Below are 21,306 nucleotides of genomic sequence, written 5' to 3'. Positions count from 1 at the left end.
TCTTAGGTTGTCTGTTTAGCTCACAGGACATTTTGCTCCTAATATTTCCTTCTACATGTCTCTCTAGCCCCCAAGAGTAGTGCCTTCCTTAAGACTGTTAAAGATGTGGTGGTCTTTTGGTGGGAGGCAAATTTTGAGGACCTTTTGAAAACATTTAGCGGTTCGATTACCAATTTTCTGATCCTGACTTTTGGAAACGAAGTCGACAGTTTGCAAGAGTTCCTGAATTTAGGACTGTATGCCCTTTCAGTTGTACACCTGCATTCAGAGGGGAGATGCAGGGGCGCTAAGAAGAGGTGAAATACAACAAAGCCTCATTAACATGTGACTTGGCTTTTAAAAGAATCGCCCGCCCGGTCCGCGCTGCTGCAACCGGTGGTGCTTGCACAGGTACGATGTCTGCAAGGTCCGCGGGCCCCCAGGGAAGGCTTGCCGGGCCGCTGGCGGCCCGCGGGCCGTACTATGAGTACCCGTGCTGTAAGGTGAGGAATCTGAAGAAGTCTGTATCAGTAATGCAAACAATGTAGTAAGAGACCAATGGACCCAAAGAGGTGGCTGAAAGCTCCTGTACGTTACACATGTACTTTTAGTAAAATCAAAAGATCTTGGCAAACACCAGACCTAAAAAGTATTAAGATGTTTCTAGGGAGCGCAGTAAGGGGATGGAGGCACCCATACAAATGTTAAACACCCAAAAATTAACTTCTTGTGCCTTGCCTGCAGCTTGGGACATCACAAAAGATTGGAGAGAGAGAAGGGGGACTGGGTCTACTAGACCAAAAACAGAACCATTTTCAGCCCCCACTATCCAAATAAGGTTTAAGCTGCTGGCATGCCTGGCCCCACTTTTATGTTTATTTCTTTTCATAAAGCAGTATCAACTCTTAGCCACTAGCCAATTTACGTTTCCACTAAATGCACTGGTTAGAAGCTAAAACCAACAACACCCTCCTACGTCTATACACGTCTCCTTACAATGCGTTTACATACTGATGTCAGTCTACACGGCATGTCCTGCTTTTTTTTTTTTTTACCTGACTATTTTCATACTAGTGTCTCGACCGAAAGCGGTCTGAAGTTACTATTGGTGTTTTTCAGTTCTACATAAAAACCCAAAGGCAGTACCTACAATTCTGTATACGAAGAATTGTTAATATATAATGTTTTCACTTCTCTAACTTCAAGACAATAAAATGCAATAATTGTTAATGAAACCATATTGTTCCCCCCTTCGTCCTCAACACAAAAAAAACAGAACCCGCTTTCATGAAAAAAGAACATTTATTGATTACACAAAGTAAACTGCATAGGAACACTTTTAAAGTCCACAGAGACACTGACTTTATTTTAAGGCTGCCAGTAGCTGATATACCATCTCTTTGCTACATCGTTCAGCCTACTCCGTGGACCATGGTGGTCGTGAGTAGATGATACATTCAAATGCCTCAGTAACACAGAGGTCAGTTCTAACATTTGATCTACGAAATAAATGTGCATAAGCGGTCATGCCTCACAGGAGCAGCCCTGCCATGCAGGACATGGAGCAAAGGTTTTGGTCATAATGGGAGCTTAAATAGGGTCTTCACACTGCCCCCTTCAATCCCCCAGTTTAATGCTATGACCTGGGCCTCTTGGATCAATTATCACACTCAGAGCAGCCTATTAAAAGCAGAGCTCTGATGCCTGGCTAGAGAGAGACCTGCTTTTATGAGCAGGGAGAAGCTTTCATTAATCACAGAAACTGAAAAGGCCAGAGTGCAGCCGGGCAAGAAAACTACAAAGCAATTGGCTCAAGATGCGTAGCTTCCTGCATACTTAAGACATCCCGGATTGCAGGGGTGTTTACTGCCTTGCCCTGGATCTTGTGGCAAGGCAGTTTTATAGGAGTAGAGGCTTTAGCCAGAGTGAGAGAGAATCATAAATCAATTACTGAGGGGCAGGAATGGAAGGGGGAGGGAGAAGGGATGTCCAGCTGCCATTTTAAACATTAACTGCACAACATTTTGCCATGAACCTATCTTGGAAGAAGTTGCCTTTACACTGTTGGAACTTAAGAGTATTCCACTTTTATGTGCTCTTATAGAAAAATATTGCTTTTTCTAGTGATTCAGAAAATGCTTCAGCTGGAAACGACATGACAGATTATGCACATTTTAAATTTAAAAAGGGACACAATCAAGTACAGCTTTACAGCATAGGTATTCTAGAACATAGACGATAAAAAGATATGGAGCGGGTGGTCTGTATTATTTTACTGCATGCAGTGTTATGCTCAAATACCACATCGTACCATTTTTCCCTAGCAGTTTTCCACATGTCAACTTAGGTTGATGCCTGTCTACTCTCCAATAAAATGACAGATACTGCAAAAAACACAAATGGGTTGACACCTGGCCCAGTTGCAGTGCAGTGGTATGTAAAAAGGGTTTGTTTATAAGGATGGACTGATCAGATCTACTAATATTGTGGCAGAGCTTGCAATAAATGCCACTTATTTTAATTTTTCATGATGCCATTCACTACCACTGGGTGAAAAACTATTTTGCATTAGCGAGAAATGGAGTAAAAAAAAAAAAATTAGTGGTAGCAACACTGTTGTTCTGAAGTGGTCTACTGGAGGTAATACAATTTTCATTTTCTGGTTTTGTTGCAACACTACTTCTTGCCGCTATGTGGCTTCTGTGTCTGCACCTCTTACAGGGGTGCTAAAAAATAGTGTGTCAGCGCTGGCAGATTTTGTCACACTGACCCAAACATGGCATAAAAACCATGACTGGGCTTCTGCTGCAAGTCGTCAATGTTAATTTATCTGACTTGACACTTAAAGACAAAGTGGGACGCTGATGGGGAAAATCCAATTTTAACTGAGCTTCTGCCCAAACACCTGAAACATAAACATTGGTCTAACACAGGAAGCACAGTTGCAGCCACAGAAAATTAAGTTAATCGGATTTGAAGGTGTACACGGAATTCCGAAGACAAAATCATACAGACACTAATTCATTTCTATTTTCTAAAGCTCACAATCTGAGCAACAAGCAACAGAATAAAGTTTGATGGGTGTCCACCTTTTCCACATTAAATGCATCCATTCATTTCTTTGCTTTACCCCCTGAAGATTCTAACTAGGCATACTTATGTCCCACCAAATTTAGAGACCTTAATATCTAGTGCGATAGTGCCCCAGGCAACAGGGAATGAGTGCAGGGACAAACAGCAGTGCACACGATGAGAGTACAGTTTATCCCATCACATGCTTACTTTGATTATTTTCACAAAGGTAGAGGAAGTGGTAAATTAGACCCACTGAATATCCTTAAGTTTAGTGAAGTGGGATGCACCAGAGTAAATGTCTCTAGTATTTTAATGAGGGGGGGCCTGCGACACTGGAAATGCCTCCGATGTGCGCCAAGGTATCCAAACGGTGGGCCTTGATAATGTGCATAATACAGTTCCATAGTGTGCATACCTGCAAATATATATGCAGGACATACTGTGTTTGCACCATACAGCTGCACGCATTATATTATGGGCCACCCAGTTTTTTGTACTCAGTTCTCAGTAAGCAGAAATATCTAATGAATATTAATTTAGTAGAAACCAAACGACCCCCCTCGCCCATGTAAGGAGGAAAACTGCAGGTGTAAATTCACCAAAATTAAACACCCTTAACTAGAAATGTGTTGTAAACAAAATATATATATATAATTTTTACAAGTTACATTTTAAACTGCACTTGATTGTATTCCTACACATAACATACAAGGGTCACACTTATCACTACTTATAAAATACAAACATAAAAACGTTTTTTTTTTTTTTTTTTTTTTTTTAAACTTTGTTCGGTTAACGACAAACTTTTAACACTAAAATGACACCCCAGCTCCCACAACAAATTGGGGGGGAAATATGAAAACTATGACTTCTGAAAGAAGCTATTACACAGACCTAAGACAAACATTTTTAAAGTTGTTACACAAAAAGGTGGTTAGAGAAATATTACTGTGTCACTACTTAGACACTTAAACATTCAGTCCATAAGCTCTGTCAGAGTACAGAGCATTAAAAGTATCTACCTGAGCTTTCAAGATAATACAATCATTAGGATACGGTCTACGACCATGCAGACACACAAAGCTTTTAGAACCATTTGTGGTTGAACATTGAAGTAGTTCGTCAATATAGCTGGCTTGTTAACCCATAAGTACATTCATTAACAGGCCCAAAGCAAATGATACTCTTTCACTACTGTGATTTTTATTTTGGCTCATTAAAGAGGCAGCAGATCTGTTATTTTCATAAAAATCCCAGATGCAATTTGAGGGGACGACTATCAGTTTTTAGAACCAAAGCTATAGCTTGTGAACCTGCTAAAGCCAAAACACCATTGTAGTGAGATACTATTTCCTACTATGTGCCTTTTTTATGGAATGGATGTAGCAGATGGGTACTGGGCTGTAAAGGTAGAGAGAGCATTTGCTTGGGCCAGGAAGTGGAAAAATATCTTCCCTTCGGAAATTTGGTAAATTGTTTTTCTTTTGCATAATAAAGAACTTATACCATTACACTCATTTCTATCTGGAATTTTTTGCGCATGCAGCAAACTATTTTTCTCTTGTAGAGAGCAGACCTATGGGCCTTAAAACGACACTAACACAATCCAAACAAAACCACTCCAAATGTGTTTATCAATAGTAGTTCTCCATAATACTGAAAAATGTGTGTTTAAAGGTTGCATAATGTATGATAGGACGTGACAGAGAAAGTACTAGGTTAATCTGCCTGAGTAATACTTCAGTCAATGCCACCACCATAAGAACCAAAGTAGAGTTTAACAGCAGTACCAACATCTGGCATTTTTTCAACAACATTAAAAGCGAAAATGCTGCCAGGCACTGTACATTTTAAATTCCATGTGGATTTATATATTTTCCAAGAGGCTGTTTGTTCTAGAATTGAGGTAGACAGTTAATGGAAAAAGAGGTAGAGTTTCAGGTTTATGTTTGCATTTGTTATAAGTTTTTTCTTTTTTGAATCACAGTGACATGGAATAGTCGACTCGAAGGGGGGAACAAACTAAAGAGAACACAATTTCCATATTTGCTAAACGAAATTACCAGTGTGTTTTTATACAGTTCCAAACTGTTTTCTTAAATACCCCATCATGTTTTGGCACAATATGGATTCACTTAACTTTGGCACATATTTCCTTTTTTTTAACAACTAAGGAAAACGTCAAAAAACAGAAGGCGGAGATTTAATTGGATCAAACCCTACAAAAATCTCAACAAATAAATATTTTTTGGCTTAAACCATAAGTTTGTAGGCCGAGTGTATTTAGGCTCTCTTAGAAGAGCCTTGATCCCATTCTATGAGGTCGAATTCCTTAGGCACTATATCCTCTTTTGAAATGTTCCTAAGGTTTCCCAAATAAGTTAGACTTATAGGGGATACCAAATGTAATTAATACCTGAAATCACTACAGTAGAAGAAAATAAAAAAAATTGCCTGCTTTACACTAATAAGCGCTCAGCCACTAGGACACATTCAATAGAAATTCTCCACACATTTAATTGCTTTAACTACAGGCTACGGAGTTGCCACAGCATTTATTTTACAGCTCTAGAGTTAGACGCAGCAGAGCAGTACTATCAATTTGTGGAGACGACTTCAACAGTCGAGGAACAAAGTCAAATAAGTGTGAAAACACTACAGCTTTGAAGAAGCAACACATCCAAGGCATTTAAAGATTAACTGCCGAGCCCCAGAATTTTGTAGTTGAAATATACATTTTTCCTTCACCTTTATGGCTCACATGAAGAATGACTTTCCAAATAGAGCCTCTTTCCTAAAATAAATTTTTAAAAAAATGGACTGAGAAGCACATCTAAGCCTTACACCAACTTCGACTTTAAAGTTGTTCATCAATTCCTCAGGATCTTTCCCATATACTGTCCTTCATTCCACCGACAACGTGGTATTTGAGGCAGGGTATGGATTATCTTGAAAGTAAAAATGTCCTAGACTTTGTCACTTCTTTTACTGGAAAAGATAGAAGTTTGCATTTTGAATTATGAAAATTGACCATAAATGTCAAGAGATGGCTGGTGAAAACACCCAGAGGCTGAATTAAAAAAAAGATGGTATTTTATTTGATAAAATATATAAATGGACTATGGCTTTATTTGCTCTTCATGTGCGGAATATAGCTTCGTTCTTAAGAAGCAAACATACACATTAGACACTTTTAATTCATCTTACTCATGTAATGAGCTCTGCTGAGGTAATCTACTTGCTTTATGTGCCATTTTTGTACCTCTTTAGTATGCCAGTAGATATACAGATATAATTGCTTCATAATCGAACTTCAAATATTTAACAGCCCTCAAAAGGCGCAGCCAATACTGGCTTCTACCCCTTTCTCCACAAGAATGCTTTTGGCTTTCCTTTCTGGATCAAACTTTCTCCATAATCATGAGTTACAATTAAGTTTTAAATTGTTAAAAGAGTGCTTCGCGTTACCTAGCAGGATAATTGGTATAGGAAAAAAAAAACTGAGTGCAATGCACGACAGCAAACTCCACAGAGAGAAAGATGCTGGTTGATCATTCGGTTTGTTAGTGTTGAACTGGGAGCAGGAAATTCTACACATACTATTTTACCAGATAATAACCATATTAGGTATGATTCCCACAAAGAACTGCACCTTTAACTTGTGCCCGAACCAAAACGGGCGCAGGTAGCATTCATAGGACTTTCAACCAGACCTATGATGCTGGACAAGGGTCAACTAAAATAAAGCAATAAGGCTTGGCCAGATATTTAGACAACTTCGTATAGAGAGGTAAACTATATTCATGCAGGTCTGTGATATGAGTTACCTCGTCTAGGTTATCATCAATATCTCATTCCTCTGCTCATTGCAGGAGTAGAACACTATCCACATTAAAATAATTACACATGTTTTAAACTGTGCAACAAAAATGAAACATGAAACCGCCCAAGCACTTTAATGTCTTTGGTACTCTTGTGTGCATGTTGTGAACCTGAGTTTTTCCAACTTCCAAACATCTGACATGCGACCGTCATAGAAGAGACTATATGAAGCATTCACATCAGGATTGCTTTAACTAAAAAAAAGAAATCATCCTTCCCCGTTATACTAGCAGGTTCAAGCCAGCTCAGACTTCCTTGCACATCTGAGAGGATAATTTTCAAAAATGTTCATCTGGGGATATGGAGATCCAACATAGGCACATTAACTACCAGAAGGTATTGAGAAGAGGGCTGCGCCTGAGGTAGATGCACAAAACTATGGTCACAAATCACCCACTATCACATGTTTCGGCAAGTTTCTGAGACACACTTTTAGAGGACTCCCCTTTAGAGTACATTGCACCTCTATATTGGTACAAAGATATGATTTGCTCTTACTGCCAGTGAAGTGACTCAAGTAAGGGCTTAGGACAAAAAAACAATCCAAGTTTCTAGTGCCAGAAGCAATCCGTCCACGTTGGGGACTTTGTTGGTTTAGCCCCAGGTTAAACGTACACATTAACAAGCAGATTAAGTCTTGCTTATTAGGTTTCTTTTCACTTCCATGTGCCTTTTAAGAGTATCAAACAACTAGAAATACTCTATGATTGAAAATGAAGGAAAGACTTAATGACGTAACAGTTTAATGCAAATACTGCTTGTAGCATTTGAGAATCTTTTGCTTGTGTAACAATGGGCACCAACGAGCGCTTTCCCATTTAAAGATCTACATCATTCAACACACATGCAAAATAATGTGCCATCACTTGATAAATCCCTGACTTTAAAAACCTGTCCAAATTGTGCTTTTTTATAAAAGAAAAACAATCTTTTTGTTGTGATGCGTGTAACGTTAATAACCAGTCTTTTTGTCAAAGACTGCGCATTTTACAAATCAATACTATTTTGCAAAATGTACACTACGCACAAATCAGATGGAAATTAAATGCCAGGCAAAGTCTAAGCGGGGAAAGAAATGCTGCTCTCTCCAACAATTCTCTTTAAAAAACATTAATAACATTTGTGCATGTTCGACATAAACTTCACTTTGAAGTACGGACTTTAAAATAAAATAAAAATCCTCCATGCTCCACATTCACTCCCATTCATTTGAAAAGTTGTTTCTCTTAAGCTATGTGATCCAAACCACTTCCAGGGCGCAGGGATCAATGCCCAACTTCTAGGAAGCCGACATTTGTAAAACAGGAACAAGCTGAGGTAAGTGAGAGAACATTGAAGTCCTTCTCTTCTGCAGCAGCATAAAAAAAACAAATAATCAGCAACAAGTAACATTCCTACAAACAATGCCAGGTCTAGTTTTTTTCAACGTTTATCTTGTCACCTCTATTTTCATTTTTAGTTCAGAGTTCAAGAAATTAACCTCTTGATGTGAGAAGACACAAATGTATGGACTCCCCACAAAAAAAAACCTGGGAGGTGTGGGTAAAATATTTACTGCACATTTTGTTAGAAAAAAACTGTCCCCTCCCCCCCAAAAAATGAAAATGAGGTAGATAGAACTAACTTCACAGGCCCATTCCCTGCAGAACTAGTAGTACATTTGTTTGCAAAAACGTACGATGAGGTAGGTCTTAAGCAGTGTTGTATTTCTGTTTAGCATCCCTGAGACAGTTTCTTCTTAAACCTGTTAGAAGGCAAGAATTCTATTGTTTCCAAAGTCCACCACGACAATCATGCCATCTGGAGTAACCGCTATTCCAGAAGGCCGGTCCATCTGCCCAAAACCACTTCCTTGTGTCCCAAACTTGCAGGAAAAGCTGCCATTGGATTCAAATATTTGCACCCGGTGGTTTCTAGAGTCTGCCACAATGATGCGTCCCTCTTGATCCACCGCCACACCCTGCGGGCGCAAGAACTGTCCATTGCTTGTGCCTTCTGAGCCAAGGAAGCGTGCCGATTGGCAGTCTGGGTGGATGACCAGCAGGCGATGGTTGTTGAAATCAGTCACAACCAGATGCCCCTCGTGGTTGAATGCCACCCCTCTGGGAGAATCAAAGTGCTTCCACAAGGCCCCTTCGAAACCATACTTATTCAGGAACACACCATCAGGACCAAACAACTGGATACGATGGTTCCTGGTGTCAGAAACCAGGATTTTGCCTTCTACATTGACCGCCACATCCCAGGGGTAATTGAACTGCCCATTTTTGGTGCCCTTCTCCCCAAACTTTAGAATAAACTGTCCATCGAACGTGAAGATCTGTATGCGATGATTGTCTTTATCTGCCACGACAATTCTCCGAGAGCTGTCACAGGCTACTCCAGCGGGTCGATCAAACTGCCCTGCTCTGGAGCCTAGTGTTCCAAACTTGTGATGGAAGGTGCCACACGGCTTGAACACTTGAACACGGTTATTACTACGGTCAGCAACAATGATGTAGCCTTCCTTGTCTACACAGACTCCCCAAGGGCGGCACAACTTGCCTTCATTGTCTCCTTCACCACCAAATGAGAGTGCAGGCAGACCAATGCCAACATAACTGCGGCCTGACTTTACACTCACTTTAAACGGGCTATTTTCGATATGCTGGTTACACACCATGACAGAGAGGAGATGTTCACCTTCCAACTGCGGCCGGTAGCTCACCAAATATGTTCCATTTTGCTGGTCACTGACATCGGCACCAAAAAAGTTTCCATCAGGGCCAACCAGCAGCACTGTGATCATGTCACCACCTGAAAGGCGTGTCTCCCCATCGTGATCATAGCCAATTACAGTAAATGAAGCCACCTTGCCTTGCAATGCTCGTTTGAGACCTTCACCGGTAGCTTTTGTAAGAGGAGCAAAAGCTCCACTGCTGACCATACCAATTGACTTAATTGCTAGATACAAAGCTTGGTCAGGCGGAGTAAACATGATTCTGTCATCCTCCTGGGGCTGCAGGATCCCTCTCACGTTCTTCAACTCCTGCACTTGGGCCAGCATACGATCTCTGGCTAGCAGAATGTCCATGCTGCGTCCTTCCTCCAAGACCTGCTGTACTGCACTTATTGTATTATCCAACTTGCTTAGATTTTGTCGCAATTTTTCCACTTGCAGATAGAGGGATTTCGCTTTCACTTGACGGATTTTTTCCACCTATGTAAAAAAAAAAAAAAAAAATGTTTTAGAAAATTACCAGCATTGTTCAAGTTCAGTAGAAACGAAGGTATAAAAGGCAACTAGTGTCAATTCGTTTGCAACACTTCAGACCATGTTTCTAGGTAAATATATAGCAATTGTCTGGTCACGAACTAAACACCCCCTCTGTACAACGCTGCGGCTCTTAGAAAACAAGTGGGAACTCTGAATCAGTATAGATTTAGTGCAGAAAAGGTTCTGCTTTATCAAAACACACACAGATATTGCCCTTTGTAAAGAACACCACACTCAATTTGCTGTTCATTTGGCAAATACAAACGTGTTTTGGGGTAGAACACTTTACAGCCAATGCTGCTATTGGACTTGCTCTCGTCTCCCTTTGGAAAACGTTTGAAGACTCCGCATCTGAAAAGGCACCTGATTAGGCAGCATGTTGTCCTGCAAAACTGCAGACAACCCTGGCTACAATCTTTGTATTACCGCTGTTACTTTCCATCAGCAGTTTTTCTCGTTACCCCACGAGAACCCTAAAGTTTATGCAATTTCTGGGATTTGTACCTTAAAAACAATAAACGAAATTACAGATATAAGTACACAACAACTACACAAATTAATAAGTATTTTCTTTAAATCAAAAAAAATTATAAAAATTGAAATTAGTGGCAAGGTCACATTTTTTCTAAATTTGTTCTTGTTTTTATTTGAAATGACGAAACGATATACTAAACTCTAGCATATCACTTTGTCTGTTTTGCTCCAAACGCGTGTTCTCTTTTTGTTGATGTTTCAATTGAGGCAACCATTATCCATACTATATGTTGTTTGCTCCCACAAATCAAGCCAAACTTTTTTTAGCCTTCTGTTTCAAATTACTTCACATGTACAAAACATTTTAAAATTCTCAGTCATATTTTGCTTCTTTTTTATATACACATTTGATTAATTTGCTGATATTAATAACATTTTGTAAACTTTAGCAAACTCCCTGAGTAGGCATAATATACTCCGAGGGGTCCGTCTACCACAGTATAAGAACAGCTTTCCTAGACAGTGCCATGAAGCAACCTACTGGGTTTTGCTGAAACTAAAAAACAAATTAAAAAAAGGCACAACCATGGTTCGTAAACACTTGTCCCTTACTGGTCCCATTACCTGCTTATTTCGTCAACTATAAAAACAAATGCTAGCTGAAAAGTATTTCTTCACTCAAACATTTGGGTCAGAACCATGAATCAAATGTCTTCCAACTTTCCTTACAGGCAGTTTGTAAGAGAGCATAGTGGCCACAAACAACAAAGAATATTCAGGGATCTTGTAAAGTTCAAAACTCACTACACAGAGAAGCTGTGGACTACTCCGATTCTCATCGATGACTCGCTTTCTACCGTGACTAGGCACTGTTTGAGTCGCGTATGGATGCAAAGGGTGGTGATAGATCTAATTTCTAAGGCAGGTTGTTCCGACGGAAGTTAACTCGATATGGAAAGGAACTTAAGTTGGTTCAGGGACATGGTAATGATAGATTTTATGTTCAAGTAGGTCTAGTGATGGCATGAGCCGTGTAAGGCAGTGCAAGGAACTGGATGCATCTGGAAACCAGCATTATATGCAGATCCTTGGTAGCTCAAGAGCCAGGCAGTTTGGTCGTGCTCGTGGGTAGCAAATACGAGGATATTATGAAGGGGGCTCCAGACAGTAGAAGTCAGGGAGCAAGATCGGCTGTGGCAACAATTACGTTCACAGAGTACTATGGTATTGATGAAGTTACTTGCAATCATCCTTTATCGTGGTTAAGCTCTCTGAAATTGTAAACCATAGCCTACAGTTGAGCAAATGCAGGACCCTAGAACACATTTTTAATTATATACATTCTCACTTTAAAAAAAAAAATCATAATAATATACTAACGGACTCACACTGCAAGGAGGTACAGTCATCCTTTTTTTGATTTTTAATTTAAAACAATTTTTAGTAAAGAAAAACATTGAGATACATTACAACCAAAGTAATTGTTTCATATATATTTGTAGGTCTGAGACATTCAAAATGACAAAAGGTCAGTGGATAAAGAGTACATATGGTCATAGTAGTCCCTCGACAGTATACAACTAAAGCAATTGAAGAGACAAGCAAAGAATATAGAAAATAAAATGCATAAAAATGCCAATTCACCATAAATTATACCCTAGAGCTGAATATATGAAACGACACTCTAGAAATGCACCTGAAACGGGAAAATGAAAGCAGGGAATGTAACTTCATAGGCTTATGGCTTAACAAGTGGAAACTGGCCCTGCTCCTAAAAGCACTCTAGAAGCAGCACTGTTTCCTCACACTCAGCAGGTTCAATCAGGCAGTTAGTTACTGAAGGACAGCTCGAGAGAGGGGTCTGTTCAGATCGAAATCTAAACCAAACGATTGGTCCACACGGACGCAGGCTTGATGTGGACAATACCCAAGATGGAGAAATAAGATCAGAGGTACGTATATTGTATTTCACCATGGATTTCTGTTAGATATTCATAGGCAGTAGAACAGAGTATCAAGTTTACCCCATACATACGTCAGAGGTAGGAGAACAGGAGTAGAGTGAAAAAAATGTCATAACTATGGAAATAGTTTGTGAAGAGAAGTATGACCGACTAGGATTTGTACTCAGTTTGCTTTCTTCCCTGGGGATGAAGGTCGAACACATGTCAAGAATGTATGTAATTGTACAGTGCAACCCTAGCTGAATGACAGTAGAGTACCGGTTAGGAGGCAAGCCCTTTTGAAATGCAGTATCCCAATCTTAAAATGTGTTCATGTTGTGGGTCAAGACCACCCAGAAGGGCTAAGAGCTCACTTAGACAGAAAAAAGTAGCTTTTTTTTTTTTTAAGACTTTTTGAAAGGTGTTTGGAGTCACTCCATTTGTCAAGCTGCAACCTAGCTTTTTTTGTTCATTTTCAAAACACGTTCTAATGAGTATTAGAGCCCGTAGATTCCTTACTTGGACAACCTCCCAGATGCCAAAATGGATCTGCAATTTTTGTGCCAGGTGGCACAGACTGGAGTTGACATTGGTCTCTCTCAAATCCAACAGAATGGACATATATGGCAAAATGGCACCTAGTGCATTGGTAATATCTAAACCTTCTTTCTGTTCCTGCAGTGTCATGGGATCCAGAGCTTTTGGCATCACCCATCACCATTCAAAGAGGTTTGTCTTTTTTTCCCCAGGATATTATGAATATTACATCCAAAATCATCTAAGTATATTAAACAAGCCAACAACCACAGATTGGTCAAGGACCATTATGCCTCTTTTCTTTGTGCCAGGGAAACGATCAAGACCCTGCTACATTATGTTGGCCAGTGAACACATCCCATGGCCATGAAGGTGGATTTAAAGCTGTTCCTAGATACACGACTGTCTCAAACAAGTCCCAAATCTCTTTTTGGAGCACTGCCTCTCCTCCCCCAGGCAAAACAAAAAACAAAACAAAAAACAAAAAAGCTCACTGCTACTTTCACCACAGTAAGAAGAGAGATCAATCATAGTCTTCTTTGGAACCACAGACTACAGCAAGTCACAACCTTAGGTGATATTTAGCATATTGCGGATCCTGCAGCGGAAAAAGTGTTTTTAGAAAGCCTAGGTTGGATATTTTTACCTCTCTTTCATCTGTGGCACCTCTGAAGGAGGTGTTGCCTCAGCCAGTGGTGCGAAGACATGCATATGGTGTTGACTGTTTTGGCCTTTATTCTAGCTCCCTCTTTGGCTCCAGAGCCCTCAACTTTACACTGGCTAAAGGGTTTTTAAGCCTGGTACAAAGATGGTTTTGTTACAAAGTTGGCACTTGTGAGTAAACAACATTAACACTGTTACGGACTTTGTAAAATCACAAGAAGGAAAAAATAGAGAAAATTGCCTGCCGCCAATTCTCAGTTCTCTGTTCTTTCAGGGAAAACTCCATACATTTGGTCATGCACTGAGAAGAACACACTTTCCATCGTAAAAGTCCATATACATCCTTTTTATTGAAGGTCCTTCTTAGGAACACCTGAAACAGTTCATCTTCAGTTTATATAATATCTGTCAGACACTTGATTATAATCTTGGCCAACATGCAGTGATACATTTCGAGAAACTGTTACTGACTTTGTTGTACCCCATCATCTTCTGCTAAAGGCCCTATGTTTTCTGCAAAACAGAGCACTGTGAAAAGAAAGTTTCTTCAGATGTTTAAGGTTTCTAGGGAAGGGTACCTGAAAAATACAGATAATTAACTTGTTTTGGACTCCGATGGCTTAGCTTTCTATAATGAGGAAGGTTTATTACCTCATCCAGATTCTAACTCTGCATCGTATCAGCAATTCCATATAATAACGTTTATATACAGCACGCAAAAGAATTCTGCTCTAAACCCACAACTGCTCCATCTATATCGAGATCCACCTGCCATAAGTGACATCAGAGCTTCTTGCCCCCATCTCATCAACCTATCCTTGTCAGGAGAGTACAATTGTTCAGGCTTCAGCCACAGAACTGAAGGAGAACACTATGCCTGTGAAACCTATTGAGGCAGTAAAAAACTGGACTCATTACGTAAAACGGTTTTCTTGTATGGGAGTCTCGACTTCAGGTCCTGCAATCAAACATAACCTCTAGCAAGTTGTAAGCATGCCCTAGAACGATTGGTAAATCCTACTTTCCGGATAGTAAAGGTCCTGTCATAAGTTCCTATAGGAAGACATGGACACCCTCAATTAAGCAGTGGAAGCTATTGTCTGATTAATAAGCGTATGAGTCTGTAGAAGGTTTTAAGTAAAGTGACACAATTAACATAGCTCTATGACTGCATTTCTCTCACAAATTTCATGGGTAGAAACTGAATTTTCAGGGGGTATGGCCACCAGTGACTCCGTAACCGTTTTGAAAACTATTAGGGTTGAGGGTTTGGTAGGAGATGGTCTGGGTCAAGTTTTTTCCTCCTTCTCTTACACCTTACCTGCCACAAATACACTCAGATTCCCCTTTCGGATTAAATCATGTGACCCATGTTGGCGATTGGGTAGAAGCTTTGGTTCCCAAACATACCTGTGAGTTTTGCAGAAAAGATTAGTCTCCCAACCTCCACGCACTCCCTCTCATCCTCCCTCAACACATTTTGATGTGCCCTCCTTTAATAGAAAATGGTTTGAATGCTGAGGTATTTTCTTGTGTGTCTCTCTTCTTTGATCTAGTTTTCTACATAAGGAGAAGTAGTTTAAAATGTTGACCCTTCATCAAGTGATTTTGGTACTGTAGGGTCAGAATGGGATGGTTCCTGTATCTACTGTACCCCTACTTTTTATAGCCCCATTGCATATTTTCAATCACAGCTCCTCATGTTCACTTTGGGACTGTTTTTTGAGTTCACATTGCCACTCGTCACCACTAACAGTTTTCAGAAAGGCTATCGTGCCCTCTTGAGATGGGCTTCTGTTTCAATTTATCGTCCTCTGGAGAACTGCCTTATCAGACATAGTAGGCACTGCACAATTCTCAGTCATCCTGTAATTTTGAAAATGGCATTCTAGACCCAAATTCCGACTATTTATGTCAGTACAGTTGATACATCTTCTGTGGGCTTTTCTAACCTTTGAGTAGGTGCCAGTTGTTAATACATGGTCATGTTAGTCAAGAAAAATCAAACCTAATACGATTTATTTTTAACTTGATGATGTTGTACACCTATCTTGTGCTGCAAAATTGTTTTTGAATGAGATGGAATCAATGGGCTTTTCATGTTCAGTGAACCCAGATCCATGAAGAATTGAAGACTAAGGATTTTCTGGATCCTCTGGTGATACAGGACTTGCAATGGTGGAAGTGTTCAGAATACCATCTGACGAGCAAGCAGTTTCAATCTCCTTTGCTGGATTTAACCACAATTACAACGCCTCGCCTTAAATGTTACAAGGTCTCACAAAGTTACGGTGCATCACAAAGGTTTTGGAGTGAAGGTCAATGAAGCAGGTATTTAAGGTTTTCCTTCTTCAATACATAGTAAGGGGGTTCTCCTAAAGAACCCCACCACTGCGATTTGCTCCCTGAACAAGCAAGGGGAGGAGGAACTTATTGCCTTTACAGTGGAGCTCTGGACGCTGGCATGGGTGTGTAGACTGAGTAGTTGGTCTATTAACAGCTCACCTAGCACGTAAGAATAAAAAGAAAGTTGACTACCGCAGGTGGCACTCTGTGAAAAGCCTTCAGTGGCAATTAATTCAGGGTGTAACACGCATGATCTTTCATTAACTGGAGGTTCTGCTTAAGAAATCTTCGCTAAACGTGAACAAGTTTCAGTCTATCTTCCTACTCCTCTATCGGAACACTGAATCTTCTCAATTGCAGACTTTTGTTGAAGAGCGCAATATACTCAAATCTTATCTGGTCAGTGTTTGAGCAGGCAGAAGCATGGGGTTTATTCTGTTATCCAGTATTGGGGTATCTTTCATAGATTCACATGCCTGAATCATTCCCCGTCGCCGAGGCGGGAGTCCCCGGTAAATAAAAAAGTAGTGCCAAAATGTTAGTAGTAGTAGTAGGCCCAAAGTAAAGGCCAAAGCCTATATCTTAGCAGCCTATCTACCTCATTATGCAAAAAGAACCAAGAATTTGGTAACAACCAATCAGACACCAGCACCCTTCTAGAACCCTCTCAGCAGAGCCAGTTCTCCTCAGATTTTCACCGCACGTCGTGTGGAAGGGAGTCTCCCTTAGTGCCTCTCAGTTTTGTTTCAACTTGCTTCAGCATGTCAGACAAGAAGGCCTTGTTAAGTCCTGCAGGACCTGCGCCAAGAAGAGAGTCCATGTTGATGATCAACATGTGGACTGCATCTACTGCCTCTACCCTAAACATGAGGCAAAAGATTGCAAGATTTGCCGCACCTTCCCTACAAAAACTCTTAGGGATAGGGAGGCGAGAGTGCTTTTGTGGCTTAAATCCTCTTCGGCTGAGGAGGATGACAGAGCCTCTACTTCTAGCAAGAGAGCTAGATCGCAGGACAGCTCTTCCAGTGAAGGGAAGAAGCGTCAGAAATAGCATCATTCTACTTCTGAAGCGCACTCTCCTCAGGATTCTACAGTCAAGGCTAGCGCACAAACTGAGTAAAAGCCTTTCAAAATCTTTGGCTTTCTCTCGATCTTCGGTTTCTGTCACCTCGTCTGCTTCTTCATTGACGCAAACCATCACGACGACGGCAATTACCTCTCCTATTCTGTCTACTAGGATTACTATCCTCACAAAGAAGCCCGCCGTCGATGTGTCGTCGACGAAGTCCTCGTCGACGAAGTCAGCAGTACCGCCGTCGACGATTCCGCCATTGAAAAGCCTGTCGACGTCGAGCTCGTCGACGTCGAGCTCGTCGACGTCGAGCTCGTCGACGTCGAGCTCGTCGACGTCGAGCTCGTCGATGAAGATTCCATCGTCGACGAAGATCCCATCGACGTCGACGAAGAGCCCGTCGACGAAGAGCCCGTCGTCGAAGAGCCCGTCGTCGAAGACCCCGTCGACGTCGAGCCCGTCGACGACGGCTCCGTCGACGACGACCCAGTCGACGTCGAGCCCGTCGACGACGGCCCCGTCGACGACGACCCAGTCGACGTCGAGCCCGTCGACGACGGGCCCGTCGACGACGACCCAGTCGACGTCGAGCCCGTCGACGACGGGCCCGTCGACGACGGCCCCGTCGACGACGGGCCCGTCGACGACGGGCCCGTCGACGACGGGCCCGTCGACGACGGCCCCGTCGACGACGGGCCCGTCGACGACGGGCCCGTCGACGACGAGCCCGTCGACGACGGCCCCGTCGACGACGAGCCCGTCGACGACGGCCCCGTCGACGACGAGCCCGTCGACGACGGCTCCATCGACGACGAAGACATAGTCGACGTTGAAGACACCGTCGACGATCCCATCGGCGATCCCGTCGACGATCCAGTCTACCACAGCCCTGTCGACGACGACCTCGTCGACGATGGACTCTACAAACCTAATCACATCAAAGGAAATGGCGCCCGCTCATTCCACTCCAGTTTCCACCAGGACTTTTCAACTAAAGTCTTTTCAAAGGCAGGACATATCACCGCTTACTCCCTCGCATCTCCTGGAAACGTATGTGCAGTGTGACGATGATGATTATGAGGACGACGAGGAGGACGAAGGGCCCTTTGGGATTGCTCGCCATCCTTCGGAACTGCACATCAAATGTCAGGAGGACGATGATGATGAGGAAGAAGTCAATTATCAAGGGCATTACTATCAGGAAGACATAGTCGTTCCGCATCATAGACCCTGCTACACACAACCTGGTAGGAACGAGATGTCACATCTGCCTCCTACTTTAATTCAAGACCTGCAAGCCATGCTTGCAGATTATAAGCAGCGTTTTCCACCGCAGCCAAACGTTCCACAGGTTCCACAGACTGCGCCGCAGCCGGACCCATTGCCTCTGCCTGAGGATCCAGCCCCAATGCCTCAACTGCCTGATCCTCCACAGGACCCGCATCAAGGTCAAGATTCAACCTCGGAGGAGGAATTCGAAGAGGGCGAGCTGCCAGACCCAGCAGACCCTTGGGATTCTTATATAATCCCTATGCCTTCGCCACCTACCCCTCTACCATCTGATTCGCCCCCAGAAGATATAGGGGGGTTCCATAACCTTATGCAGCGAGCTGTGACCAGGTTCAACTTGCCGGTCACCATTGAGCAGTCTGACTGTTTTCTGCATGACTTTAAAGAAGAGTCAAGAAAGGTTATGAGAGCTATCCCTATCATTGACTATATTTGGAAAGAAGGAGTTGAAATCATGAAAAACCCGGCATCAGTGCCAGCGGTGCTTCCACGGATTGACAAAAAATACCGTGCTCCAGCCAACAGTCCCTCTTGTCTCATTGGCCAACCGCGTCCAGACTCGGTTATATCTCAGGCAGCCCAACAAAAATCTAAGAATCCGGCAGCACCGGTCACTACACCACCGGATAGGGAAGGACGCCGACTGGATCTAATTGGGAAAAAATGTTCAACTATGGCAGCTGCTTCCATCAGGGCAGCCAACTCCCTAGCGATAATAGGGCGTTATGACCGCCAGATGTGGTCAGAAATGGCAAGCTTTATCGAACTCATCCCAGAGGACAACAGGCAAGATGCTCGAAAGATTTTGTTGGAGGGTGAGCGTTCAGCCTCAGAGACTATCGACTGCGCACTGGATATTGTGAATACTAACTTTCGCCAGTTGGCTGGGGCTGCGGTTCTTAGGCGCCAGGGTTGGCTTAAAGCTACCACGTTCAGACCAGAAGTCCAGACAAAAATATTGGACATGGCCTATGATGGCGAATCATTGTTTGGAAAACACAGATGATGCACTCCAAGCAATTAAAACGGATACTGATACTGCAAGATCATTGGGCTCCTTGCAATACAAAAGAGGTACCTTCAGAGGAGCAAGGGGCCGTGGATTTTCATCCAGAGGAAGTTATCATACCCAACAAAATAGGTACCAGCCTCAGTATCGGCAATCATATCAGTCTTCCTACAGACAGACCAATACGTCTGGTTTCTCTCGTCAAGGCGGACGAAAAAGATCGCAGAATCAGGGAAGAGACACCTCACGGAAGCAATGATTTCTGCAGGGCTCCTTCCACTCCTTTTCCCCTCGCTGTGGGTGCGAAAATTTCAACTTTTGTGACCAAGTGGCAAGAAATTACGTCGGACCAGTGGGTTCTGGACCTGGTTCACAACGGTCATACCTTAGAGTTTGTCACCAAACCACCCAACAAACCACCCAAGGGACCCCCTCCCCCTCGTCTTCACTTACTATTCAAAGAAGCTTTAACGATGCTCCTCAAGAACGCAACCGAGAAGGTTCCTGCGCTTCAAAAGGGGACAGGTTTCTATTCCCGCTTTTTTCTCATCAAGAAGAAATCAGGGGAGTGGCGCCCAATCTTAGTTCTTCGCAATCTGAACAGATTCCTCAAGAAGCAGGGATTTCGCATGGTCACTCTGGCAGAAATTCTAGGTTGCCTCAACGAGGGAGATTTTCTAGCTTCCTTAGATATGGAAGACGCTTACTTTCACATCCCAAGACATCCGAAGCATCGCAAGTATCTTCGCTTCACAGTGGCTGGCGCCCATTACCAGTTCAAAGTGCTCCCGTTTGGGTTAAAATCTGCCCCAAGGATCTTTACGAAGTGCCTAGCTCCAGTGGCAGCAGTGTTGCGCTCCCAAGGAATCCAAGTCTTCCCGTATTTAGACGACTGGTTAATAAAGGGTCCTTCGGAAAGATCAGTCAAGACTGCCGTGACAACATCTCTTCGTCTGTTCCACTCTCTGGGGCTTACGATCAACAGGAGCAAATCTCAATTACAACCAAAGCAGATCCTTCCTTTTCTGGGCGCTCTGTTAGATACCGTCCGCTGCAAGGCATTCTTATCTCACGAACGGCAGGTTCGTCTTCAAAACTTAGCAATCCGAATTTCCAAAAGAAAGTCAGTTTCTATCCGGATGCTCGCATCGCTCCTAGGGATGTGCTCCTCTGCAATACACCTCGTCCCTCTGGCACGGCTCCGCATGCGACCCTTGCAGGAGGAGTTACACCTTCAGTGGCAGCAGGTGATGGGCTCCTTCGACGACATCATCAGAGTCACTTCAGGCATGAAGAGCGCTCTACGTTGGTGGTCCCATATTCTCAACTTATCAGAAGGGCTTACTTTCATTCAGAAGATTCCAGACTTTGTCCTCACTACCGATGCTTCCATGGAAGGATGGGGAGGTCATCTCCAAGATTTACAGATACAGGGGAAGTGGTCTCCAGAGTACAAAAACAAACACATCAACAGTCTGGAATTGCGAGCAATTTTCCTGTCTCTGCAAGCTTTCCTTCCAAGGATTGCAGGTTCTTTGGTTCTGATTCGAACCGACAATACCACCAGCATGTTCTACGTGAACAAACAAGGAGGAACAAGATCAGCAACTCTGTCCACGGAAGCTCAGGAGTTGAAGGAATGGGTCACACTCCACAACATAACCCTCAGAGCAGAACATGTCAGAGGTCTCTGCAATACATTAGCGGACACGCTCAGCAGATCCCAATCAGATTGCCACGAATGGGAGCTAGAGCAGGCTCAAGTGCTCAGAATATTCAG

General features: G+C 42.6%; 1 protein-coding gene across 1 annotated transcript in view; it reads right to left on the bottom strand.

Moving 5' to 3' along the window:
- Positions 1-1,262: 1,262 nt before the first annotated feature.
- TRIM71 (tripartite motif containing 71) overlaps positions 1,263-21,306 on the bottom strand; it is a 351,600-nt gene continuing 331,556 nt past the window's right edge. Inside the window, exon 4 of the mRNA XM_085630588.1 lies at positions 1,263-10,135. Within this exon, the coding sequence (XP_085486714.1) occupies positions 8,684-10,135 (1,452 nt within the window). The 3' untranslated portion in view covers positions 1,263-8,683. The remainder of the gene's footprint in view (positions 10,136-21,306) is intronic.

Source organism: Triturus cristatus, chromosome 10 (genome assembly GCF_964204655.1).
Source record: "Triturus cristatus chromosome 10, aTriCri1.1, whole genome shotgun sequence".
Classification (NCBI taxonomy): domain Eukaryota; kingdom Metazoa; phylum Chordata; class Amphibia; order Caudata; family Salamandridae; genus Triturus; species Triturus cristatus.
Note: the sequence above shows the minus strand (reverse complement) of the source record. Positions and strands in the feature narration are given on the sequence as shown.